This window comes from Vipera berus (genome assembly GCF_964194415.1).
Source record: "Vipera berus genome assembly, chromosome: 15".
NCBI classification, from domain to species: Eukaryota; Metazoa; Chordata; class Lepidosauria; order Squamata; family Viperidae; genus Vipera; species Vipera berus.
Window position 1 is genome coordinate 1,691,884 of NC_138218.1, and position 25,911 is coordinate 1,717,794.

The following is a 25,911-nucleotide window of genomic DNA, read 5'->3' on the forward strand; positions in this document are numbered from 1 at the left end:
TGACTAAGGGTCATCTCAGGGTCCCTCTGACACAGGGAGGATTGTCACGAAGCACAAGGTCACTAATGGCCATTGGCCCATGCCACTGACTCCCTCGCACGCCCAACTGCTAGGGAAGGGCCTCGGTGTCCCCTTCATTTCTCCTCCAGTCCACGTCTTGCCACACAAACCATCTGCAGGGGCTCAGTGAGGGGTCAGCCAGAGCGGTTTTCCCAGCTCCATTTGGCCTTTTCAGCCTGCTGCAGGCTGCCCCCCTACTCCATCTCTACTGCCATTTGGCTGTGAGGGAGAGGGGACAATCTGGCCCGGGATGAGCGCAGACTCCAGGGGGCTGAAGGAAGGCTGGGCATCCTGGCATTTCTTCCTTCCAGGCATGAGGTTCACTAGCCAAGGATGACCGTTGTGGAATCCTGGATTCTCTCTTGAACCATCCGCCACAAGGAGCTCGCAATGGTTCCAGAGAACCGTCGTGTCCCCTGTTCTGTTCCAGCCTACGACCAGCCCTGTTTGTGTGTCAGGGACAGCCCCTTTTTCCTTTTTACAGTCAATAGGCTGGAAAAAACCAACCCAAATTTATTTACAGTTCAAACAAAAAAGCAACAGAATATTTCCTTCAATAAACGAATGAAAATATCAAACAAGAGTCAACAAACAAGAGTTAAACAGAAGTATCAAGAACAGACCAGGATTCTCTTAGAATGTCTCCAAACAGTTGCCTTCAGCAACCAGCCCCGCCCACACCTTCCCCTTTTATTATCAGTCCCAAGGCGTGGCTTCTCAATGCCTTCTCCTCCTTTCACTGAGTTGCCTCATTGATTTTCTCTGCTCTGCTCTGCTGGATTGCCTTCTGCTTCTAGCGTCTCTGAACAGATTCAGCTGTGACTCTTCTCAGTCCGACACCTCCTCCTCACACAGCTGAGCCTCATGAGGAACACGACTGGAGGGGCCAGGCTGAGAGTCCTGCAGTGCATCAGAGCCTCCCTCTGACACCAAAGACTCTTCAAACCCGTCCTCCTCCTCCTCAGATTCATCGGACTCAGCTGCTGGGAGCACAGGCTGACACAGAATCGCAATGCTCCCTCCGGTTGCGTCTCCATCTCCTTTCTTCTCTGCTTCCTTTTTCTCTAGGGTTCCATTGGATTTGCAGGCTTCCCAGGAGCCAACGGAGAGAAAGGAGGAAGGGTAAGAGGGGGCTTTGTTGGGGGCTTCCAGGAGATCTCTTTCACCGGCTGTTGCTCGCTGGGTTTTTACATTTTCTGCAGTGGTTATTTCTGCCCTTGAAGACAGGATATAGGGAAGTCTGGACAAGGCATAAATTTGCCTCCGCAAAACAAAACAAAGCAGACAAAAAGCAATAGGCACAGAGCCACACACACCTCCTTTAACTAAAATGCTTCTTTCTTCTGGTTAACACTTAAAAGGGAAAAAGAGTAACCCAGTCACAGCTGCTGGGTGCAAAAGTCAGCAGGGCTTCAGAGAGCACCAGAAGGGTCTGCAGAGGGTCCCCCAAGCTTTATGACAGAGGTGGTCCCGTCACCTCGCCCACCCATAAAGTAGACTCCACTCCAGAATCTCAGTAAATCTCTTTCTCTTTTAACTCCTGCGATAAAAATACCTTGTCTTCGGTGCGTGAGAATGAATCAATGTCAGAATTGGCCAGAGGGGCACAGAATGGAGGGATTTCTGGCCAAATTTGCAATGCTGGATAGTTTGTTCCAGAATATTAACAACTTTGAAAGGGAAAAAAAATCAGTAAAAAAAGAAAAGAACATATTCAGAATAAGGTCATGTTTCACCTGTGCCCAGGGGTCCACCGGGGTGGGGCCGGCAGACCGGAGGGTGTAAGAATGATAAAGAAGGAGATGCACCCGAACTGGCCACTTCCAGTGGCTTTGGGAAGGGATGTTGTGTTCCCAATCCTCTAAGCAAGATCCGGGTATTCCTGGCAATTAGAGAAGATCAATCAGAATCAGAACAACAGAGCTGGAAGGGACCTTGGAGGTCTTCTAGTCCAACCCCCTGCTGAAGCAGGAGAGCCTCTACCATTTCAGACAAGTGACTGTCCAGCCTCTTCTTAAAAGCCTCCAGTGTTGGAGCAGCCACAACTTCTGAAGGCAATTTCTGTTCTTATCAACCAAGATCAAACGCCCTTCGCCCAGTGCGCTCCCACAGGGAGGGTCTGCTCAGGGTTCCGCCGGTGAGAGATTGCCGGCGGGTGACACCCAGGGATAGGGCCTTCTCAGTGGGAGCGCCTGCCCTCTGGAACCAGCTGCCAGTAGAGCTGAGGACTGCTCCCGACCTTCGATCATTCCGCCGGGGCCTGAAGACCTGGCTCTTTGAGCTCTCGGGCCCAGGCTGAGGGGAAAATTTTAACTGGGGTTTTAATGTACAGGGTGAATTTAATGCTTTTTAAATTGGTTTTAACTTTTGTATGCTTTGATTTTTAATTCCCTGTAAACCGCCCTGAGTCCTCAGGGAAAGGGCGGTATACAAATGCAAATATTAAATTAAATTAAATTAAATTAAGATCAAGCGCTCTGGCAAGTTGCTTGCGCAATTATCAGAGCAAATCCAGTTTGCACAGTTCTGGCAGGGACTATTCAGTTAGAGAGAGAGCAGGAATAGCATCAAAGTTCCTTTTGTTCATCTCATTTAAATACAGATTACTTCTACCGTAACAGGCCTGCTCGGTAGGACTGCTGGAGATATATCGTTTTTCAGCCTGTTCATATTCTGCAGTCTCAATTTCATTTACAAAGCTTGAGAACAGAAGAAGCAAGGCTGTGTTTTCATTCTTTTATCCCCCATCTTTTTCTCCCCCTGCTGCAGTTTTTATTTCTTGAACGTGAGCCATGCAGGGTCTCTCTCACTGGTTGGGGAGGGGGCGATATTGGGAGACTGGCTGCAACCCAGCCAACCTGAAGTGATCAGTCTGATGTAGGATCCTGGCTGTGGGGCAGGCCGAAGACCAGGAAGGGGTCCCAAGAGGTGGCAAAGTCAGAGTGAGGCAATGACTGAACAGAATTCTGGAAGGGCAGAGTGAAGTTTTGCAGCTGGCTTGGTCCAGGACAAGCGATCCTCAGCTTACCACAATTCATTCAGTGACTGCTCAAAGTTACAACGGCACTGAAAAATGTGACTTATGACCATTCTTCACAGTTACGTCCTTTGCAGCATCCCCATGATCATGTGATCAAAATTCAGATGCTGGTTCATACTTATGATGGAGGCAGTGTCCCGGGAGGGGTGGGGTGGGGTGTCACGTGATCCCCTTTTGCGACCTTCTGACAAAGTCAAAGGGGTTGAACCTGGGTTCACGTAACAACTGTGGCAAAGAAAGGTCATAAATTGGGGCAAAGCTCACTTAACAAATGTCTCACTTAGCAACAGGAACTTTGGGCTTGATTACGGTCATAAATCGAGGATTACCTGTAGTTAGGCACTGGATTACCCCGGTTCTGGTCCCAGCTGCTTTTTCTCTCGGTTCGCAGGGCACCGCTGGCAAACCGGGACCCAGAGGACAGCGAGGACCCACGGTAAGAAGAGACGCTTCCGGTCCCTCCTCCTCCTCCTCCTTGCTCCGGAGTTGCTGCCCGAAGCCCCAGGCAGTCCAGAGCACGTCGAGGGCTGCCTGTCGGTGGACGAGGGCTCCTAGGTCACTTTTTCAAGGGAACCTGCCCACTTCAAATTCCTGACTCTTTGCAGAGTGCAGAAGCGGCGCAGCCACCAAGCGAGTTCCGAACTTGGCAATGCGCAACGCGAGTCGCCAGGAGGGGAAGAGGGCACGTTGGGTTAGAAGGAGCAGAAATTGCATAAACCCAGAAATTGCACGAGGGAATATTGCCTACAAAAATATGCCTAAAAATATATTCAGACTTACACGTTAGATTTTCACGTTAAGCTGGAAGCGAACAGAATGTCACGTGAGGAAGGAAAGAGCTGTTGAATGCCTCCCTTTCCCCCCCTCCCTCCGTGCTGACATCACCTTCTCCTTGTCTGCTCTCAAGGGTCCCCGAGGAGAACGCGGCCAGCGAGGCATCACAGGGAAGCCTGGTCCAAAGGTACTGAAAAACTCTCTTCCCGGTGCCAGTTCAGCGCTGGGGCCGGTCTTCAGCTTCCCTTTGCTTGCAGAAAGAGACTGAGGGAGGGTGACTCAGCTTGCAGAATGTGGTCCACCATTGCTGGTCACTTCAGCCTGGGTTGCAAGGGTTTCAGTGTAATAATAACTTGGAGACGGCAGAAGAACTATTGGGGGAAAATGACAAAATGCAAAGATCTGCAAGTAGAACGACTGTGGCCAAAGAAAGCAAAGATTGTGCAATCCCAAAACATCGGGAGCACCAGTGGAACACCACCCGCATTTACAAAATTGCCATCGTTCAATTGCAAAAGGCAGCTTCACCCTAGAACAGTTTGCCTCCTGCAACAATACTTCTAATATTGTCAGAGGACAGCTGCCTATCCCCGGTCCTTTGGAAGGGATAGTTGGATAAAAATGCCAAATCCAATCTAAACATTTGGCTGACTGTGCAACCAACCGTAATTTATTAAATGTATATGTTGCCCGACACCCAGTGACTCCCATACTCACCACGATGTCTTGTTTATGTAATTAACAGGTCCTGGCAGAGACATTAATCATAGAATGTAGAATAACAGAGTTGTAAGGGACCTTGGAGGTCATCTAGTCCAACTCCCTGCACAAGTAGGAGAGTCTAAACCATTCCGGACAAATGACCGTCCAGTCTCTTCTTCAAAAACCTCCAGTGATGGGGCACTCACAACTTCAGAAGGCAAGGCATCCCACTGGTTGATTGTTCCCCCAGTTCCCAGTGCTTTTTTGTCTTCCCTAATCATCCAAAACACGTTTTTTCCCTCCGCTTGGAAGGGAAGGGAGACCATGGATAGAACAAGCCCTGTCTACGTACTTGGAGGGTGAGCTGAGGGCTCAGAAGCCTCCGCTCTTGCTTCCCAGCCACGCCTGCGTCTCCCTGGGAGGGCTGGGAAATAGACGGTTGCCCTTGAAAATTCTCTGGGCATGAAGTGCGGCAGAGAAGGTCCGCGTGGCAACTCTCCGGTCTCAGACGGCGCAGCTGGGTTCCCTTTCCTGACTGGGGCTCCCAGCTTGCCTTCTAGGAGGGTCCCAGGATGCCTTTTTTGTGTTGCAAGCTGCCCAGAGTCGTTGAATAGGAAAGGAGTGGAAAATGAATTGTATAAACAAATGCCATCACAGTTGGGTGGGGGCTGCTTCCTCCTTCTCCGCTGGGCAGATGGGCGTTCCTAGGAAGCAAGTCCAGCGCCGAGAGAAGGGCTTGTCAAGCGCATGACAGCCCATCCTCCTGACAGGGTCTGAGGGGCAGCAGTGGGGCTTCTGGGGGGGGGTATTTTTGTTAACTAACTGGTCCCGGGGCCTGAAAAGGTTTAAAAACCCGTGATCTGATGCCACACAGGAGCTTAGTGCAAGGTGACCACTTAGTAAGGATCCGAGCGATGGGCAGCTCTGAAGGGGCAGAAGCCAAATGAAGAGCTGAAGCCGTTCTCGTCAGGTGCATGAGACCCTGAGTGCAAATTATGCAAGCGCCGGTGTTTTGTTCAAGGGGGTTGCAGGTTCCGCCTGCTCCTGTGTAGTTTTTCCCCCCTGCGGATTGATGTCTCTGCTGGGAGGGGCCAGGCTGAGTATGAGAAAAGCCAGAGTTTCACAGACATTGTGGTCAACCTCTCCATCCGGTAAAAGTTACCCCCCCCAAATAAGGGGCAAAGAATAAACCTGTCCCCAATGATCCTAAGCATCTGCCAGTCTCAACCTTTAGTGTCGAGGATGACCGGAGGGTAATGGCTTATTGGCACTGAACTGATAATTCTCTTTTTTGCCTTCCAAGGGCAATTCTGGTGGGGACGGACCTCCAGGACCTCCAGGTGAACGGGTAAGGTCAAGCCAGCCGTGGCTGAACACGTGTGCCCCAGTTTGTGCTTCAGGTAGAAAGACGGGGCGGGACTTCTCGATGGGCATCAGTGCTGCCAAGGCAGAAGGATTAATCTGGCCAGATGCTCAGGCGGAGAATTGCTCCCTCCGTGCAGGGTAGCACCCCTAACCCTTGTGTTTCTTGCTCCCCAAGGGACCTCCAGGCCCGCAAGGACCCACCGGTTTTCCTGGACCAAAAGGGCCCCCGGTAAGTCCAGCCAAGAGCAGGAAAAGCCGCGGGAGAGAGGTTTGCCTCTGCTTACCCAGGTCTCTCCAGGCTAAAATGGGCTCAAGGAAGCTCAGTGCAGAATCTGCTCTGCTGCACGTGAGGACATGATTACCTTGAATGCTCTCAGTTTTACTGACGATCCCGTTTCCTTCCTTCCCTAGGGTCCTCCGGGAAAAGATGGATTGCCAGGCCATCCCGGGCAGAGAGGCGAAACGGTCAGTCCTTTGATGTTTTCACAGTTTTTGCTTGATCTGGCAGGAGCTTTTTCTCTCTCTTTTGACTGACCTTCTTAGGTCTGCATCTGACTAAGCAAGACTTTTTCTTCCCCTTCTTGCCCCCTTCTGCCCCTTCGGTTAGGACCAGGCAAGCAGAAGAATCTGGCCAAGTGGCCCTTGGCGACAATCTCCGTCTCCAGAGAAAGCTCCCAAGTTACGGAGCCCGGATAATCCGGAGAGAAAGGGAAAAAGTAAAAGATGTGGAGATTTCTTCTTAGTTGCCTATTCATTTAATATGTTCCTTGTCGTCAGAAAGTGCATATCTCACTTGGATAGCAGTGCTACAAATTACGTCTTTTATAAAAAATTAAATAATAATAATAATAATAATAATAATAATAATAATAATAATAATAATAATAATAATAATAATAATAATAATAATAATAATAAGAAGAAGAAGAAGAAGAAGAAGAAGAAGAAGAAGTTGGAAGGGACATTGGAGGTCATCTAGTCCAACCCCCTGCTCAGGCAGGAAACCCTATACCATTTCAGACAAATGGCTGTCCAGTCTCTTCTTAAAAACTTCCACTGTTGGAGCATTCACCACCTCTGGAGGCAGGTTGTTCCACTGGTTAATTGTTCTAACTGTCAGGAAGTTTCAGGAAGTGCTAAATTCATATTGAAATGCAACCCCAAAGGTCCCGAGTCCCTGGACAGATTATTCCAAGGGACCCATCTTAGGAAAGAGAAAGCTGCTGAAAGGAAAAGGCCACCCACCAGTACACCTTCTACACCTTCTCCCCTCTCTTCCCCCACCCCAAACACTAAGGCGTTTTTTTAAGTTCCCAGAAATGGTTCAGAGTTGCCGCTGGATCCTGGAGCCTTCCCATCCCCAAAGATCCCGGCCTCCTCCTCATCCAGCGTCTTGGCCGCTCAGTGCAAGAAGCCTTAAAGAAGAGCACAAACCTCCTTCTGATGGCGGCTTCTCTCCAGGCCTTCAGAGGGGCTCAGCGTGTCTCTGGCCACCTCCAGGATCCAGCCAAAGCAGCGGAGCTTTGACCCTCTCCTTCCCTCCAAAACGGACTCTCCAAGGACCTTTGAGGGTCTCCCTCCTTTGAGCCGGGAAAGGCAAAGTTAAATTGAATTCACTTCCAATTTGTTACATTGATTAATACATTCATTACATATGGATAGCCATTTCTTTCACTGGAAATTAAATAGGGCAACCTGGTACCGGGAGCAGCTGTTGGGGGCTGCGTTCGGGATTTGTGGGCAGACGCGCGGCGGGGGGGGGGGGGAGAAAGAGCTTCTCAATGACATCCTCCCAATTGGATAAATGTTTACTTCCGAGGAAAGCCTTTCCCAGCCTCCCACATCTTGTGACACCTGACGCGAACATTTCCTGACCGCAAAAGTCTGTAACGTGTGAAGCACATTTTCCTGGCGCGCTTTGTGCTTGTTCTGCTTTCTGATTGTTCTGAAATCAATATGGCCGCCCTTCTCTGAGTGCCTTGGGTGGGGTTGATCCAACTCCATTGTTCTCCACCTGCTCTGTCAAGAACCTGCTGAACCCCTCGGCTTCCCCCTACCCCCAGACATACCTCGCCAGGCAGAGACCATCACTTCAGCCTCCCATCTTAAGGGCTTCCTTATTTTCCCTGGGGACGTCACGGAAACTTGCCTGGGCTATGGCGCCCCAGAACATTCAGGAGGCAAGACTAGGTCAAACACACTCTGGGGCGGAAAAAGCACTTGAGCTTCAAGGTTATTTTACCCTTACACCCCTGGAGTCTCTGCTCCCTCTTTGTGTCTCCTTCCAAAGAGTTGACAGATGAGTTGATCTTTGCATGTTGAGGGACCGGTCAGCCAGGGGACGGTCAGCCCTTTCTCCTTGCAGCTGTAGAAAGCCTAGAGCAGGGGTAGGCAACCTTGGCTCTTTTATGACTCATGGACTTCAACTCCCAGAATTCCTGAGACAGCCGTGTCGGCTCAGGAATTCTGGGAGTTGAAGTCCATGAGTCATAAAAGAGCCAAGGTTGCCTACCCCTGGCCTAGAGAAAGCAGTTTCAAATGAGGCTGTTATCATGGCAGGGAGAACATAGAGCATAGAATCGTAGGACTGAAAGGCAGGAGTCTTAAAATGTCCAGTCAAATGGCTGACCCAGTCTGTTCTTGAAATCCTCCAGTGATGGGGCGGCCACAAGCCCGGGAGACAAGCGCCCTGGTGGCGCAGTGGTTAGGATGCAGTATTGCAGGCTAACTCAGTGCTCGCTGCCGGGAGTTCGATCCTGCCCGGCTGGAGGACAGCAAAATGAGGAACCAGATTGTTGGGGACCACATGACTCTATAAACTGCTTAGGGCTGTGAAGCGACTTGTAAGTCCAATTGCTAAATTGCTAGTTGGTGTTCCACTGATTAATTGTTCTCGCTGTCAGAACATTTCTCCTTACCGATCAGACTTCCAAGCTCTGCTGTCTTCTAATTCGTATAAATCAGGGGACTGATCAAGTGCTTCCTCCTGGAGGGAGCAGGGTCCTTGTCTCTCTCCCGGGCCCCAAAGCCGCCAGCTCCTGCTGTGACGGTGCAGGGCTCCCCAGGGGTGGCAGCGGCCAGACAGAGGGTTGAGGAACTTCATAAGGCACCCCGAATCGATGCTGCTCGCATGAATAATGGACACCTCATTCTGTCAACTCTTTGGCTCCACATTTTTCACATTGGTTTGGGGTTTACAAAAAACCTTAATGGCTTTTATATCCTCCTTTCACAGACTGGCATGTTTTGGACTTCTGTCTTGCCCTGAAGGAAGATGCCTTGGGCTAACTTGAAGCCCCCTCCCCATAGGATTCTTTGTAGGTAGCAAAATAGGAGTAGCATATTTGGGGCATTTTTTTTATGGCGGCAGTAAAAAGGGAGGAAAACCACCCCCCTCCCGGCAGCCTTGGTTGCCTTTTGGGGACCAGGGGTGTCCATTGCCTCCCTCCGGGATGCCAGCTGGGGCTCCTGACTCCTCCAGGGCAGGATTAGTGGGCCAGAAGTTGTCCAGGTAGATGGGCAGCTGCCTACGTAATAGACAAGGTCCCTGTTCTCACCAGACAACCCCCCCCCTTCTGGGAACTGCATCTGCCTTCCTTTACTTTCAGCATTTCCACTTTAGCCTTTGGTAATCTCTTTGCTTTTGGCTGGCTTTTGAATATCCAGGTTTCCATCTTTCTTTCTTTCTTTCTTTCTTTCTTTCTTTCTTTCTTTCTTTCTTTCTTTCTTTCTTTCTTTCTTTCTTTCTTTCTTTCTTTCTTTCTTTCTTTCTTTCTTTCTTTCCTCTCTCTCTCCTTCCTTCCTTCCTTCCTTCCTTCCTTCCTTCTTTCTTTCCTTCCTTCCTTCCTTCCTTCCTTCCTTCCTTCCTTCCTTCCTTCCTTCCTTCCTTCCTTCCTTCCTTCCTTCCTTCCTTCCTTCCTTCCTTCCTTCCTTCCTTCCTCAATGTTCACTCTTCCAAAGGTTATCAAAAGACGTCCTGTCATTATTTGTTACAATACATGGTCTGCCAGTATTTTGCCCTTTAATTAACCCTTTCTTCTTTTCCCAGGGCTTCCAAGGGAAGACGGGTCCACCTGGACCGCCAGGTGTTGTTGGTCCACAGGTGAGCTATTCCCAGGAACCTTTCAGATTCTCTGGTCAAAATTCCCTTTTTTCCCCACAGCTTTGTAGGAGATCTGTTGACTCTCAAATTACTTACTAATTTGTAGAAACCCTGCCAGATTAACGACCGTTTAAATTCTGTATCGCATGGCAAATAACATGTTTCTGTCTGCTTTCTGAGGTATAAAAGTCTACTGCCTGCTAATTATGTTTGGAAATGCTAAAACGTAATTAGTGTAATTTCCAGAAACAGGATAAAGGAGAAGGGGAATGCCACCCAAAGGTTGCATGACATGTGAATGCAGCTGCAAGTTCTCACACTGCCCTGTGAAACATGGTTTGCAAAACCCTGAATGTGAGTTTGCTTCACCAGCTCCAGTTAAGAGAGGCACAGATATTTCACAGAAAGGTTTTAATCAGTCCTGCAGTTTTATTTCAAGTTCATTGGAACAGCGGGTCTGTCCTCAGAGGTTGCTGTTGGCCTCCTCTGAACTGGCCTCTCTTCCCACCCACGCCGGGGCTTTTGCTGGCTGTTAAGAAGCAGCAAGGCAGCGCTTTGCCCTCTAGGAAACTCCCCACTGACCTCTGGGGCCTCCCTGCCCATGGAGAGAAAAACCTGGCTTAAGAGGCGGAGGGGCTCAGAGCGGAAGGCCCTGGAACTCTTGGATGACTCCTTCGTTCTTGCCCCCCTGGAAGGGGGCAGCATTGGCAGAGGCTCAAACATGCCGGAGCAGCAACCGGTACCATCATCTCTTCAGGCTTCAGTCTATTGATAACTCCTCTAGAAATAAGGAGAATGTGGGGAGGGTCTCTCCTGCAGCAGATAAACCTGGTTTTACAGAAATGAGGCAGAGGCTGAGCGGAAGAGCAGCAGCCAAGGATTAGGGGAGATGGGCAAGGAGGCAGCAATGCTGGTGTCAGGACCCACCCTGATCCACCTCTTAGGAAAGAAGAACTCTTGGAGACAGGATTGTCCAAGCAGGAACTTTGACTAAAACATGATTGTCAGTGGAAAATCTAGACAGGATCTGAAAACTGTGTTGCAGGTTGATACTTTTAAAGTGTCCCCGAGTGAAACCCCCTCCCCTCAGTCCATTTGGCCAGTCCCGGATCAATTAAGGTTCAGGTGTCAAAACCTTCCAAGGGAAGAGGGATCTTCCATGCCTTTACGACATTTCCTCCCTCCCTTTCAGATTCTAATCGGAGATACAAACCAGATCTCCCCCCCCCCCCGCTTTCTTCGTTCTTCTCAGTTCGAAGGTTCTTCCCCTGGTCTGATGACGGCCTCCAGGCAGGCTGAAATAAACACCCTTGTGACAAATGGATAGGGATGGCCAATTAACATCTTCTCTTCTCCTCCTTGGGAATGGCAGAATCCAGTGAGGGATGTAAGATTTTAGAACATACAGATAGGGATTTATGAATGGGATATAAATGGATTCTGACAGCTGGAAAGAAAGGAAAAATGCTTTAGGATCAAACCCCCCCCCTCCAGAAATGGCTAGTTCTTCTGCCCAAAGAAGAACCTCAATGGGGTCTCAGTTGAGCAGACTACAGAGCAGACTGCCCCAGAAGAGATGGTAGATCTCCTTCCTGGAAAGGTCTGGATGGTGGCTGAATGGGCAAGCTCTGTATATAAGCAGGCAGAAAACCCCACGCTCGCTCCCACGGATGGTGTTACCTAACCGAGTAATAAAACACTGGCAAACAACCAACCAAGTTCAGAGGGCACCAAGGCCTCCAGAGCGGCTGAATGGCCTCCTTCGGAGACCCTGTATCCCAGGCAGGGGGTTAGACACGTGGCCACTGTCCAATCCCATGATTTGGGGATGATTTGGAAGACGCAACGCAGCCTAGCCACTGTTCAAAACTGGGATTTCCTAAGACCCTCCCAGATCACCCCAGGATTCCAGAAGGTTGTGAAGACTCGCCTGGCAAGATCGGAGCAACTCTCACTTACTCAGAGAGAGCCTCGTGCTGCAGATGGATCCCACACGTCGGCTAGGAAGAGGGGAGGGGGTCGACAGCTGGAAGGGTCCTCAGCTCTGGAGGTTAATGTGGCCCTTTCCAGACACCCTGAGTTGAGAGATTCCTGGGCTGTCTGGATCCCTGGCTCCTGGTTGGGCAGGAGGTTTTGAGCTGTAGGAGCAGGATGGGTGCAGGTTCAGAAGCAACAGAAGCAGATATGCTTTCATTACAGGGTGTAATCAAACCCAGATTAGCTGCTTGCACTTGGGGCAGCCAGTTTGGATGGTCTTAAACAGGGTCTGGAGAGGTTGTGAAAGCCCGGGGCTCTCTGGGGCTGTGTAACTACTCCCCCAGTCCGAGGCACCAGCAGACCAGTTTCAACACTGGTAGATGGGAAGCAACAGCGGAGAGGTCTCTTGGTATCCAGCACGGCTTGCAAAGTTCCCCAATGCATTCAGTTGGCCGTTGCAGAACACTAGGTGTTGGCGAGGTGAGCGGTGGGCCTGCTCCAGGCCCTAACTCCTGAAAAGTACTTCTTCTGGGCTGATGCCTACAACTAGGCCTTGGCTCCAAAGAGGAAGGAACAGCATAGCCCTTGCAAATACGTAGGCAGCTACGCAGGACTGGGAGTGCCAGTTCACACAACCTGCTAAGCCGAGCTCAAAACAGGCTGTGGCCCAATGTATTGTGGGTACTGAGTTATTGTCTTCGGTTGGTGGTTTGAACCAGGCTTTCGCATTAGGGGGTTTATTTCTTCAGACATCAGATAATATGCATTGTGATTTGTTAACTCACTTTGCTCGTTATGTGAATTAGGCGATTGAATAGATGGAGGATGCAAGGCGTAGAACGACACTAAAATCCCATCGATAGAATTAAGCTTGATTTGCGGGAGGACAAACTGGCGGTTTTGCACTTCAACCCGGGGCGGGTTTTGTGGCTTGCCTCTCTCTGCTTACTGGTTTGTGTATTTCTCCTGGGCTTTCCCCCCTACTTGCCACCGGCTTCCACCCCCTGAAATGCCCCCAGATTCCCAGATGGGATTAGGTTTCCGGATGCCGGTCCTGAAGGTGCCTCCCCATTTCTTGCAGGGCCCCACAGGAGAAACAGGCCCGATGGGAGAGCGTGGCCATCCGGGCCCTCCCGGCCCCCCCGGTGAACAGGGACTTCCTGGCTTGGCTGGAAAAGAAGGAACAAAGGTATCGCCTGCATTGGACCGAGAAGACATCCAGGGTGGGAGAAGACCCTGGTTTTAACAAGTTGATGTTGTACGTCTGGAGGGGTTCCAGACTGAAGAGGCTTGCTCTTTCTTTGGGAGGAAAGTCTAGGCCAGAGATGGCAAACCTTTCAGAGACCAAGTGCCCAAACTGCAACCCAAAACCCACTTATGTATTGTCGGGTGCCGGGTGGGCGTGGCCCATTGGGTGGGCGTGGCTGCAGTGGTCATGGCAGACTGGGTGGGGCTAAAAAGTTCAATCAATCAATTCCAACTTTGCGAGAACTTCCCCCCCCCTCGCAAGAAGTTGAAATTGATTGATTGATTGAACCTTTTTTTTTGTACACGGCAGCGGAGGCCTAAAGCGAAAAGGTTTTATAAAGCCCAGCTGAAGGCTTAGGACTGGGGCGACGGCACGTGTGCCCACAGAGAGGGCTCGGTGTGCCACCTGTGGCACCCGTGCCATAGGTTCGTCGCCACTGGTCTAGAACAAGCCAAGAATTCCTGAATATTGGTTGGTTGGCTCTTTCACGTCCCGGGGAGGCTGTGGGCCTCCATTGCCGGTCGTCCTCCTGCAGCCACCCCCAGGGGGCCAAGATGGAGCTCCTGAGCTGGGCGGGGTGGGTGGGGGTGGGGTGGCCCTGATGACCGCCTCCCTCCCAGGATTCTAAGAAAGCCCCCAGCTCTGGGACCCTCTGGAGAAAGGAGGCCAGCGGCGTCACAGCGACGCCGCCTCAAGCCTTTTCACGCGCATGTTTGCGTTGGGAAAGTGACCTCCGTGCTGGGCTGGCCTCCCGAGTGGCCAGTGCAGAGTCCCTTCTTCCCAAAGACAGATTCCCTTTATGGGTTGGATCTGTTTTCAGACCAGGTTACCAAAAGAATCGGAAGGTGAGCGGGTTCTTCTGGCTATGCCTCTTCTAAGATCAGAGCTTGTAAAATGTCCTTGTGCCAAGCTGGGAAGGGGATCCGTCCCTTCAGATACCATCCGGGACCGCCAGTCGGAACTCAAACCCCGTAGCACCCTCCTCCTCCTCCTCCTCCTCCTCCTCTTCGGCGGGCCCTGGGGGACGAGGTGGGGGGGGCTTGGCTGCCTGGCACTCTGACCCCTGGTCCTGCTTGCAGGGTGACCCAGGCCCGGCCGGCTTGCCCGGGAAAGATGGCCCCGCCGGCTTCCGAGGCTTCACGGGCGACCGAGGACTCCCTGGCCCAGTGGTGAGTGGAGAGCTCTTCTGCCCCTCCTGCCCCCTTGGCGTCTTTGCGGGGCCTTTGCCCGCGAGTGACGCTGCCTTCCTCCCCTGCAGGGACCAGTGGGGCTGAAGGGCAACGAAGGGCCCCCGGGGCCGCCTGGACCAGCGGTAAGTACCGCCTGTCTCTGCCTGCTCTCTGTGCGGAGGGTGGGGCAGTCTCGCTTGGGGCTTTCAGCCCTCGCCGTTCCCTGGGGTCCTTTGGGGGGCCTCCACCTGCAAGGCCAGGCAGCTGGGAGAAGGCTGCTGCTGCTTCAGAGAAGATGCGGACCTGACCTCGGAGCTCCTCTCCTGCCCTGGTTCCTGCCTGGGCCCAGTGGGGCAGAAGCCCCCCCTCCACCCCCCACGAGCTGCTCCCCTTGCCGTTGGGAGGATTCAGAGGCTTATCCGTCTCTCTCTTATTCGGTCCCCACCCGGCGACGCCCTCCTGTGCTTCTTTGGCCCTTGGCTTGGGCGTCTTTCCTTTGGTGCCTATCCTTCCTCTTAAGTCTCAATCCAATCCTTTCTCGTAAGGATTTTTCTAACCTGGCCAGACGCACCGAAGGCAGAGGAGAGACCCAGGCGGTGCTTCTGCTCTTTCTTAATTGCAGCAATTAAACTCTTCATCGTTTGTCCCTGTCCAGCCGTGGGATCTGAGGGGGGCTGGAAGAGAGGCAAGAGAGTTCACGCTCTGTCATGCTGCAAGCTTCCTCCATGCATACAGAAAGGGGGGGCTGCCCTGTATGCCGCACCTACCACCTTGCCTTCCCCCCCACCCCACCCCCCCACACACACCCTGGATACGGCTCTGTTCATTAGTTGGAAGGTGATCCTATAAATGTTGCATTTCTTGGGATTCACTTGTGGCGCTTCTTCTATCCTCTCCATGCTCTTGGTACTCTACCTCGGGCTTCGCCGGATGAGATTTCAAAGTTGGCGGCTGCGATAGACAGTAATGTCAACCGTCCCAACTTGGTCAGTTAGGAAAGAAAAGACTCCTGGCCCACGATTAGCCAAAAGTATACTTTACTAAGCCAAAGTGGTTGCAGAAGAGGCAAAGCTGGATCTGAGATTTTCGTGCGCAAAAGATACGATTAACTTTTCCTTGGTCCCAGCCAGCCCCCTGATTATCACTCAATGTCCAATCCGGAGTTAACAAATTGTTTGGGAAACGGTCCCTGTCTTCGGGCGCTGACCGGCTCCGCGTTCTTTTGGTGTGACCTGGAGACGGCTGCTGCTTCTCATGGGACCGGACGGCTCGGTTTCCATTTATCTAAGTTCCCTCCCTGCGTCTCAACCCCCGCTGCCCCTCCCCCCTGTTCCTGATGTCAGGCTGTCCACTTGCGATGTGTAGCTTAGCAGAATGGCAGCCATGACACCCCAGATGGTCACATTCGTCAGAACAGCTACTGTGGGTAGCATGGATGGAATCGTGGCCAGTCCGTCTCGACCCCTGTGGAAGGCTTCAGGAGAAAGAGGCCACTGGCTCTCCCCACTCTCTACTCAGCCCCCTTTCCTTGGGGCGTTTGCCTTCCGTTGTCACATTCACTAACTTTCTTCTTCCTTCTTAGGGGTCTCCAGGGGAGCGAGGTCCTGCGGGAGCAGCTGGCCCAATTGGTCTGCCAGGACGCCCTGGAGCCCAAGGGCCCCCTGGCCCTGCGGGTGAGAAAGGGACCCCGGTAAGTTGGGTGTGCATGTGCGTGCGTGCGTGTGTGTGACTCCTAAGCATTGGCTGGAGCAGATTCGGCAGTTGACTTGGGAAAGCTTCTGTCACCTCTCCCCTTACATGTCTCTTCCCTGGCACACACCTCCCCATATTCCACCATAAACATCTTTGCCCCCGTGTCCTGGTCCACTTGCCACGTCCAGTTCCCTTCTGAGCTATGGCTGCTGGCTTCCTTCTTCAACACAGGAACCAAAGAGTTGTAGCAAGAGAGCTAAGACAGACAGGGACTTGCTCACAAACACACACCTGGTCGTAGTTTCTCTTGCCCAGAGAGGGACCCAGAAGGCAGGAAGCTCCACGGACAAGGGGACATCCCTTGGCAAGGGTCAAAGGCCAAGGGCCAGAGCTCAGGGAGAGAAGCCAGTGTCCTCATTACGGGGAGGGTATGAACTAACGGGGGCTGATCCAGTGGGGGTGACCTGATCTAATACCTCAAGCAAATCTTGCCTTGCCTTTTTCTGCCTGGAGCTAGCAGCCCTCTGCTTCCTCCCCCCCCCACCACCTTTCCCAGACTCCTGATATTGCATGAAGCAGACAGGAGGGGTCTCTGTCCCTCCCCTTCCCCCACCACCCCTGTGATCGATGCACGGGGAAGGGGCTTGAAAGAGGCAGCTGTGCCTGTAGCCCTAACCTCCTGTCTGAGCTCCCTTCAGGGACATTTGCCCTACAGCCCTGGCACTGCCAGGGGGGGCGCTGCTCTGCTGAAGCCTCTGATGCCTCCGATGCCAACGGTGAAGGAAGGGGGTCTCCAGAAAGCCCCCACCAACCTTATACTTTCTTGTGTTCTCTGAGGCCTCCTCCTGGGGCGATGAGACAGGGAATGGGGTTCAGTAGTGTTGCCCCCCTTTGATTGTCCGGCGGAAGGAAACGGCTGGGTGAAACCTGAAAGGCTGCCAGGGCTGGCAGAGCCGGCCTCACAGGAGGCAATGAGCGACCTTGGGAATCTCTGTCTGGCCAGAGACCAGCACAGGACACTCCTGGGGAGTGAAGGGAACACGGGGGTGACCCTGGGGAAAGCGGGGGGAGAGAGGCTGCCCAGGAAACATCCGACCAGGTAAGGAGCCCCCCAGTCAGAGGGAGAAACTAAGGAAGGACCAGCCCTGAAGGAGCAAGCAATGAAAAGAAGCCTCAGGAAGTTTGTATGTTCAGATTTGCAAAATGCTGTTAATAAGGTAGAATTGGCTCATCTGGTTTAGCTGGGAGGGCTGAAATAACGTGAAGGAATGTAAATAGGAAGAGTCATTAAAATATCCCATCAGGATTGATGTTAAATTCTTTTTGGTCTTAGCATCAGTATGCACTTCCTTGCCTAGATGAAGGGTTTAAATTTGCAGCCCTTCAGACTTAATCATTTAATCAATCCTTAGCTCATCTATTCGTGTTTCCTTCTGGCTCAGAAGAAAGATGGGAGCCCAACAGCTTTGCATGCAAAGATCACCACCTTCCGATTCGGCCGAGGGAACCTTCCTGCCATAAGTCCCTCGGTCTCAGGGCTTGGGTTGGGCTGTGTTTAAGGCTGCTTCCCCAGCCCAAATGAAACGGGGGTCCATTGCCATCAGACCGCAGGGCAGAGCCTCCACCCACCCTGCCCATAGTTCTCTTGTTTGTCCAGCTCCTAATTCCCACGTTAGCCCAAGAAAGAGAGCCTTAAATACTGCCTGTCCGGAGAAAGGGCCAGTGTCTTCTGGGTTGTGGCTGAGAAGACTTTGGTTTCCTCCTTGGGCTTAGGGTGAAAAAGGCCCTCAAGGACCAGCTGGACGAGACGGCATCCAAGGACCAGTTGGACTTCCAGGTCCTGCCGGCCCGGTTGGCCCCCCGGGGGAAGATGGCGACAAGGTAGGCAGCTTCCATGCCAGGCAAACGTTCTGGCTTTCTTCCATTGATTGTGTCAATGCTGCTAACATCGAATGTTCTTGTTTGACAAGAGATGAAGAAGTAGCCATTTCGTATGTTAAACTTGTGTATTGCTTTAAGACATTTAGTTTAAGGTTGGGAGGGGGGACGAGGAGGATTGTTCCTCAAGGCCATCTGAAACTAAAGAAGATAAGGCCTTGGCGGGTTTTCTAACGGAAGGGAAACTGTTTCTTTAAATTAATTGGAGAATATGATTAATGACAAAGTTAGAAAGGTGGAGAATTGTGTTTTAATATATTGTGCAAGGGGGCGGAGATTTCAGATTCCAGCTTCCTTCGAGCAAGCATTTGCCGGTGTATTAGGCTGAATAAAGGACTTTTAAGGTAAACGATGCCTCAGAGTCACTTGAAAAGCCCACACGTCGGAAACTTGACAGATTGGTTTGCTTTGCATGTAGGGCCACAAACCCCTGGCAACAAGATGGTTTTCCTCCAATGCTTTCAAACGGCAGGCAGTGAAACTGTGCCAACTTCAGAACTGGCCATTCCATTTCTTGTATATCTTTATCTGTCCACATTTGGGGTGTCTTAAGGGCGGAAGAGTTCTCCCTCCAAGTGAAAAGGCTTCTTCTAAGGGCAGCTGAGGATCCAAGGCTGTCTCTGCCCATGAGCTGAAGGCTATCAAAATGCAAGATGGCCTTGCAGGTGTTGGCACACTTTGGCCCGAATCCGCTCAGTGCTTACGCCGTGGCCTTGCCAAGTGTCCTGTCACAGGGCGTAAAGCAGCTTTGCCTGTTCAGAGAGCGATGGGAATGGTATCCAAAGGCCCACATTGGCAGGGGCTCTGGAGTCCATTACTGGTAAGGCTGCCGCAGTGCAGGAATTGTGGTCAAAGCCCAGCAGAGGAATGGCTTGTCCAGTCATCCCTTGAAGGAAAGCCCAGCCTCTCTCGGGGTCCAGCTGCTCTTAACGTGAGGAAGGCTTTTTTTTTATGAAAAGCAGGAACTTTCTTCAGATGCCTTTTCTGCAATGCTGGTCGTGTTTCATGCATGGTTTTCTTCCAAGAAATTTCTCAACATACCAAAATGATTTTAATTTTACAATGTTTTTTTCCCCTGGAAGTGCAGCTTTGACCTGGGGAAAAAAAAATCTACCCAGAGGTGTATTCATTCTTCATTTTCTAGGATCAGACCAAACTAATAAACGTTATTAATTTGTAAAGAATGTATAAGATATGGAGCAAATCCAGGAATCTTCTTCCTCTCTCAGGTCCTCACTGGTTCTTGCATATGACAGTTTTGCCTGTATTACGGAATGATGTTTTCCATTTATTAGGGTGAAATTGGTGAATCGGGACAGAAAGGAAGCAGAGGTGACAAAGGAGAACAGGTGAGCTGTGGCTTTCCCACGTGGAGGCAAGCGAGGAGGTCATCACCCATGTGCTGAGGGATCCCAGCCTCCCTTTTCTACTAACTCTCATGCGCAGCTATGGAGTCGGAGCTGCTTTGGCGTGAGCATTCATGAGTCAAAACTCCTTTTCCAGCCTCTCCCCCCTCGGGGTGGGCCAGAGGCCCCAGGAATGAGTGAGGCCACACAAATCTCAACTCGGTACTGGAGCCCACCCCACCACTTCCCAAACAAAGAGACACATTCAGTTGCCCGATATCATCGGGATGCGCCTCGTTACTTCTTTAGCAAGGTTTTGAGTGGCAAGGGTCTAATATTTCAGCCCTCCCCTCTGAGCATCCCTCACCGTGGTTGGAGGACCTGGCAGAACCTGAGTGTGGGTGGGGGAACCCGTTCAGCCAGATCCAGCAAAGCGTCGGTGCGACTTGAGAGCCTCATTCCGCGTCGGTTTCCTTCGATTGATTTCAAATTTTTGGCCATTTCTTTGAAGACACGTCTTTGTTTCTTGCCAGGGTCCACCGGGTCCTATTGGTCCACAGGGCCCAATTGGCCAACCAGGTCCAGCGGTAAGTAATCCTTCTGCGTATGGATGTTCTCTGTATATAAAATATAAGCTATGAGGTCCATCACTCTGTGGCTTTAGAGGGAACGGGAGGCAGATGAGAAAAGTTTTGTCCATCTCTCATTTCCTCTCAGCTTCTCCCACTTCTCGTTATGTATCCTTTTAACTCCACGCGGTCTGTAGTTCTGGGAGCATAAATAGACCACACTTTTCAAATAAAAGGCCTTTCAAGTTGAATTGCTCGGCTCAAGAAACTAGAATCGAGTTCCTTAAACGGTTGGATGGATGCCTGTATGGCCATAACCTTTGATGGCCTCCTGGAAGACCTTGATCTTCTTCTTCCTGGAATCCAGAGAGCGTTTCATGTGCTGTTAGCTGTACACTTTCCCCTCTTCTTCCAAGGGAGCCGATGGGGAGCCCGGCCCACGAGGACAGCAAGGCCTTTTCGGACAGAAGGGGGACGAAGGGCCGAGAGGGTTTCCTGGCCTTCCGGGACCAGTTGGGTTGCAGGTAACTGTCAAAAGGAGTCTGGGATGGATTCCTCATTCACAGCGCTGGATGGTTCCAGCCAAAACAGAAAAACAGAGAAATTAGGGTTGCCCGTTGAACTGGGTGTCAAAGAGCTTCTGCAGTTATGATTCCTTCTTTTTTGTGTGTGTGCACATTGACTCTGCCTGTTTGCACTACTGCTTGGGCTGTAAAAATCTAAAAGGGCTTTTAAGCTTGGAGTGTTTGTTCCAGCTTTGTCATGGTGGTGGGTGGATGGAGGGATGTACGAAATATCTGTAAAATGTGTGAAATGCCCTCTGAAGCGAGATTCCCTCCCCTCATCAGGATGCCTTCCCCATCTCTCCCCCCCACAATGTTGTTTAGAAGAGCTGTGAAGATCTGGCCCCCCACCCAGGGCTTCCGTGGGAGACGGGGGGGGGGCGCGGGGGGGCTCTTATTTTCTCCATCCAACCTGCCAGCTTTTATCTTTACTTTTTATGTTTTATTGGTTTTATTCTAATCTCTCGTCTGAAGTGAGCAGCAGCCCAGCATTGTTGAGAATCAGGAAGCGAACAAGTTTAACACGTTGTTATTATTAGCATTATTGTCATTATTTCCAAAATGTGTGAAATGTTTGCAAAGTGTAAATATTTTCTCAAAGTACTTTATTTTGGTTGTAGAGTAACGGAGCAAATAAGATTAATAAAATAAGATGGATGATACAAAGTATGGTTAGAAATAGAATCAAGAAAATAAAGGACAATTACCAATACAAGGGGACGCGGTGGCTCAGTGGGTTAGGACGCTGAGCTTGTCGATCAGAAGGTCGGCAGTTTGGCGGGTCGAATCCCGAGTGCCGCGTAGCAGAGTGAGCGCCTGTTACTCGTCCCAGCTTCTGCCAACCTAGCAGTTCGAAAGCACGTAAAAATGCAAGTAGAAAAATAGGGACCACTGCGGTGGGAAGGTAACAGCGCTCCGTGCGCCTTTGGCGTCTAGTCATGCCGGCCACATGACCACGGAGACGTCCTCGGACAAGCGCTGGCTCTTCGGCTTTGAAACAGAGATGAGCACCGGCCCCTAGAGTCGGAAACGACTAGCACGCATGTGCGGGGGAACCTTTACCTTTACCTTTTTACCAATACAAGTCTCACCGTTCCTAGCCAGGTCTTGCCAGGTCTTCAATAAAATAAGGAGAGTGTTTTTTAGCCTTTTAGCTGAGAACAAATGTAGGGCTTGCAAAAAGATGGCAAAGTTTAACTGGATAAGTTTGATAGCCACAACTTGTAGTCAATAAAGGCCGAGCTCTTCGACACAACCGGTGCAGGCAATGAACTGGAGCACAGTGTCAGTCATAAAAGGTCCAGGACGATATTTGGCCCTCAGAGTTACCAAAGGGGGATCTTCAGCTATCACTGGGTTATCTTTTAGCCAGGCAAGGAAATGGGCATCAAGCTGCTGTCATTTGACAGCTGATCAGCACCAACAATTTCTTAACAACCTGCCTGTCAACAGCAGAGAGCTCTTGTGATGGCTGTTTGTACCACCTGGGTTCTCACATCATGTGGGTTGCATGGATTTGTCAGATGTGTCGCATCAACACAGCCATGGTGTTTGCAAATGCAAGCCTGTCTTCACTTTATCTCTTCAAGCAAAATGTTCTATCTTTTCAAAAGCTAAAGGGGAAAAAAAACACACCTCTTTTTAATTCTTTCAACAGGGCTTACCTGGACCTCCAGGTGACAAGGGAGAAACTGGAGATGTTGGTCAAATGGTAATAAAGCAAATTATTTTCCCTTAAGTGTTAATGTTACTGTGTATGTTCTGGTCAAAAGCTTTATCTTTCCATCCTTTGAAAGGCTCTTTTCTCTCCCTCCCCCAGGGTCCTCCGGGCCCTCCCGGACCCAGAGGCCCAGGTGGACCCCCTGGAGCTGATGGACCACAAGGTTCAGTCGGAGGGATTGGAAATCCAGGGGCCGTTGGTGAAAAGGTAATGCCGTTTTGCAGGGGAATCTCGGGAGGGGAAAACGGAGCCTAAAAACGCTGCCATTCAGAAAGATCCAGTTGCGAGGGAATCCTCTGGCTGAAAGTCTCAGCTGGGTTTTAAGGAGATCTAATGGGGGGGCTTACCAAAGCTCTCCTGCTACCTGTCAGGGGTGCAAATGAAGAGCAGCTGGACCAACTTCCAGATTGGGGGTTGGAGAGATTGTAGGAAATCTGGAGAAAGCTCTGGACTCTGAGCATCTTCGGCCGTCTGACCAAAGCGTTCTGGAGCTGAGAGGGGTTTGCCTGGAGCACATGAGCACATGTCTTGCCTTTTGCAGGGGGAACCTGGAGAAGCAGGAGGGCCTGGCCTGCCCGGAGACTCTGGACCAACAGTAAGATTTAAGACGTTTTTTAAAGTATCTGTGGTGAAAAGTATCTGTCAGGACCCTAACCCAATCCACATCTTAGGAAAGAAATTGCTAAGCACATTGGTTTGTGTTTTAGATTGTAAGCCGCCCTGAGTCCTCAGAGAAGGGCGGGATATAAATGGGATTAAAAAAAAAAGAACTCTTGGAGACAGGATTGTCCAAGCAGGAACTTTTACTAAAACATGATTGACAGTGGATAATCTAGACTGAATCTGGAAACTGTCTCGCAGATCGATACTTTTAAAGTGTCCCCGAGTAAAACCCCCTCCCCTCAGCCCATTCAGTCAGTCCGGGATCAGTTAAGTTTCAGGTGTCAAAACCCTTCGTGGGAAAAGAGAACTTCCATGCATTTTCAACATTTGCTTCCTCCCCTTCAAATTCCAATCGGAGATACAAACCAGAATCCCCCACCCCCTTTCTTTGTTCTTCTCATTTTGAAGGTTCTTCCCTCAGATGGCCTCCAAGCAGGCTGAATAAACAACCTTCCACCTAATGGATTTGTTGTTGTTAGTTGCAAAGTCGTGTCTGACCCATTGTGACCCATGGACAACGTTCCTCCAGGAGGTCCTTTTACTACTGTCCATGGAGTTTTCATGGCAAAGATACTGGAGTGGGTTGCCATTTCTTTCTCCAGTGGATCGTATTTTGTCAGAACTCTGCTATGACCTGTCCGTCTTGGGTGGCCCTGCACGGCATAGCTCATAGCTTCATTGAATTACGCAAGCCCCTTCGCCACGACAAGGCAGGAATCCATGAAGGGGATCTAATGGATAGGGATGGCCAATTAACATCTTCTCTTCCCCTCCTTGGGAATGGCAGAATCCAGTAAGGGGGTGAGATTTAGGTTTGCACAGATAGGGAGTTAGGGATGGAATATAAATGGATTCTGACAGTATCGTTGAGATGAAACGGAATCAGATCGGTACTCAGGAATGCTTCCAAAGTCTCAAGCAAAGATTTTCAAAATGGAGTTCATAACACCGCTTCCGGTTCTGTCCCTTTTCCGACCCTGCCGCCAACAATGTCTCCTGGAGCAATATTCCACCAGATGGACTGACAAGATGATTGGCAGCCACGGTTGTGCTTGTTCCCGTCTCAGTCATCTCTCAGAGCCCTAATTCTTCTGAGTACCAACAATTCACCCATCAGCCTGTCTGTTTGTTGGGCCAGTTGGCCCCTTGAAACCCAGCCCCACAGAAACCAGCTTCTCAATCAAGGCAGGAGAAGTCAGAAGACCCAACTCCAGGGTAGGAAGTGAGCTCTTGTGTCCCAGGAAGACACAGCAGCGGAGGAGACCTCTGTGTCTTGAGGCGAGGCTGATTGAGCATCAGAAAATAATCAAGTGCTGGCCATGTTTTGATTCTCTTTAAGTGCTAAGTGGACTTGTCCTTGTCCCCCCTAATCTGTTGCTGAAGCAACTCCGACCTCCTAACAAGCCTCTTCCTTTGACAGGGTCCTAAAGGAGAGAGAGGGGAAAAAGGTGAAGCAGGCCCCTCTGGGGCTGCTGGCCCCCCAGGCCCCAAAGGTCCCCCAGGAGATGACGGCCCCAAAGGGAGCCCGGTAAGTAACTCCCTCCTCTGTTTTGCCCAGTCCTGGAAGGAGATTGCCCCCTTTGGCCATTCTTCTCCAGGCTGGCAGAGCGGGTGGCCTCCTTTGCGTGTCTCCTGCTCCTTGAGAATCCTGCTCCGCGTGCCTGGTGGTTCGGCGCTTCTTCCAACAGACCTTGGGGGCAGACTGTGGTGGGGCCTTCAGAAAGACATCCAGAGGGGGCTGGGGGACTGCGGGAGATCAGGAGCTTGCTTGGCTGGGCCTTTTTATTTATGCAACAAGTTTGTTATTCTTATGAATAATAGGCTGCCCAACTCCTACACAAGTCTAAGCAGCTTACATCTGAAAAGCAAGTCACGGAAAGGAAAATCCAACAGACCAAAATACAAAGCCCCTCGTGGTGAGATGGGGCAGAAATAAATGTAATAAATAAAAGCAAAGCAAAAAAAACAAAACAAAAACAAACCCCAAAGTGGACTTCTCGGTCACCCTGTCCCCAAAGCCTGGGTGAATAACCAAGTCTTCGACAAACCCCTTTGGGGTGAGATGGGCAGCAAATAAATTAAAGAAACAAATGACGTAAGGCTGGGAGTCTCGCACGCCTGTGCAGGAAGGTTAGAGATTGGATGATAACTGACCGGGAACGCTGGCTCCCTGTCTTTTTTGAGAAAAGGGTAGCTCCTTCAAGGTTGAGGGGACCATCCCATCCCTCAAGGAACCTGACGCGACGACTCTAGTTTGCTTGGGCAGCATTAACCACCTAGGGCAATGATGGCGAACCTTTTAGAGACCGAGTGCCCAAACTGCAACCCAAAACTCACTTATGTATCGTCAGATACCAGGTGGGTGTGGCCCATTGGGTGGGCGTGGCCCATTGGGTGGGCGTGGCCCATTGGGTGGGCGTGACTGCGGTGGTCACGGCAAACTGGATGGGACTAAAAAGTTCAATCAATCAATTCCAACTTTACGAGATTTTTTTTTCCCATGAGAAGTTGAAATTGATTGATTGATTGAACTTTTTTTTTGCACACGGTGGCGGAGGCCTAAAGCAAAAAGGTTTTATAAAACCCAGCTGAAGTCCTAGGACTGGGGCGATGGCATGTGTGCCCACAGAGAGGGCTGTGGCACGCATGCCATGGGTTCGCCACCACGGACCTAGGGTCTAACAAGCAGATGGCGGCGTTAATAGGCTAGAGCAGTCTCCCCTTGCCTAAGAGTCACAGAATCAAACCCGCTGCCCAGGGACCTCAACTTGGCCCCTCTGACTGCAGGGGCCAAGTTGATAGACCCTCAGACCAATAACAGGATATTCTCTCTCAGTATTCTGCTTGAGATCATGGAGCTGTTCCATTTCATGGCAATGGGTTTTCTAATCCCCCTTGATCGTGGTCAGCGTATTGCCAAGATTGTCGCTCCTTTCTTTCTTCTGCTGAATGTAGGATTTCATGGGAATCCAGTCATAATGT

The 25,911-nt window shown here is 50.8% G+C and overlaps 1 protein-coding gene across 1 annotated transcript in view; it reads left to right on the forward strand.

The window, feature by feature from the left end:
* COL5A1 (collagen type V alpha 1 chain) overlaps window positions 1-25,911 on the forward strand; it is a 217,147-nt gene that overhangs the window by 164,115 nt on the left and 27,121 nt on the right. Inside the window, exons 32-50 of the mRNA XM_081339577.1 lie at window positions 1,129-1,182; window positions 3,492-3,536; window positions 4,008-4,061; window positions 5,880-5,924; window positions 6,117-6,170; window positions 6,353-6,406; window positions 9,990-10,043; window positions 13,102-13,209; window positions 14,349-14,438; window positions 14,528-14,581; window positions 16,021-16,128; window positions 17,904-18,011; window positions 19,364-19,417; window positions 19,948-20,001; window positions 20,400-20,507; window positions 22,204-22,257; window positions 22,366-22,473; window positions 22,808-22,861; window positions 24,350-24,457. Of these exons, the coding sequence (XP_081195703.1) occupies window positions 1,129-1,182; window positions 3,492-3,536; window positions 4,008-4,061; window positions 5,880-5,924; window positions 6,117-6,170; window positions 6,353-6,406; window positions 9,990-10,043; window positions 13,102-13,209; window positions 14,349-14,438; window positions 14,528-14,581; window positions 16,021-16,128; window positions 17,904-18,011; window positions 19,364-19,417; window positions 19,948-20,001; window positions 20,400-20,507; window positions 22,204-22,257; window positions 22,366-22,473; window positions 22,808-22,861; window positions 24,350-24,457 (1,368 nt within the window). The remainder of the gene's footprint in view (window positions 1-1,128; window positions 1,183-3,491; window positions 3,537-4,007; window positions 4,062-5,879; window positions 5,925-6,116; window positions 6,171-6,352; window positions 6,407-9,989; window positions 10,044-13,101; window positions 13,210-14,348; window positions 14,439-14,527; window positions 14,582-16,020; window positions 16,129-17,903; window positions 18,012-19,363; window positions 19,418-19,947; window positions 20,002-20,399; window positions 20,508-22,203; window positions 22,258-22,365; window positions 22,474-22,807; window positions 22,862-24,349; window positions 24,458-25,911) is intronic.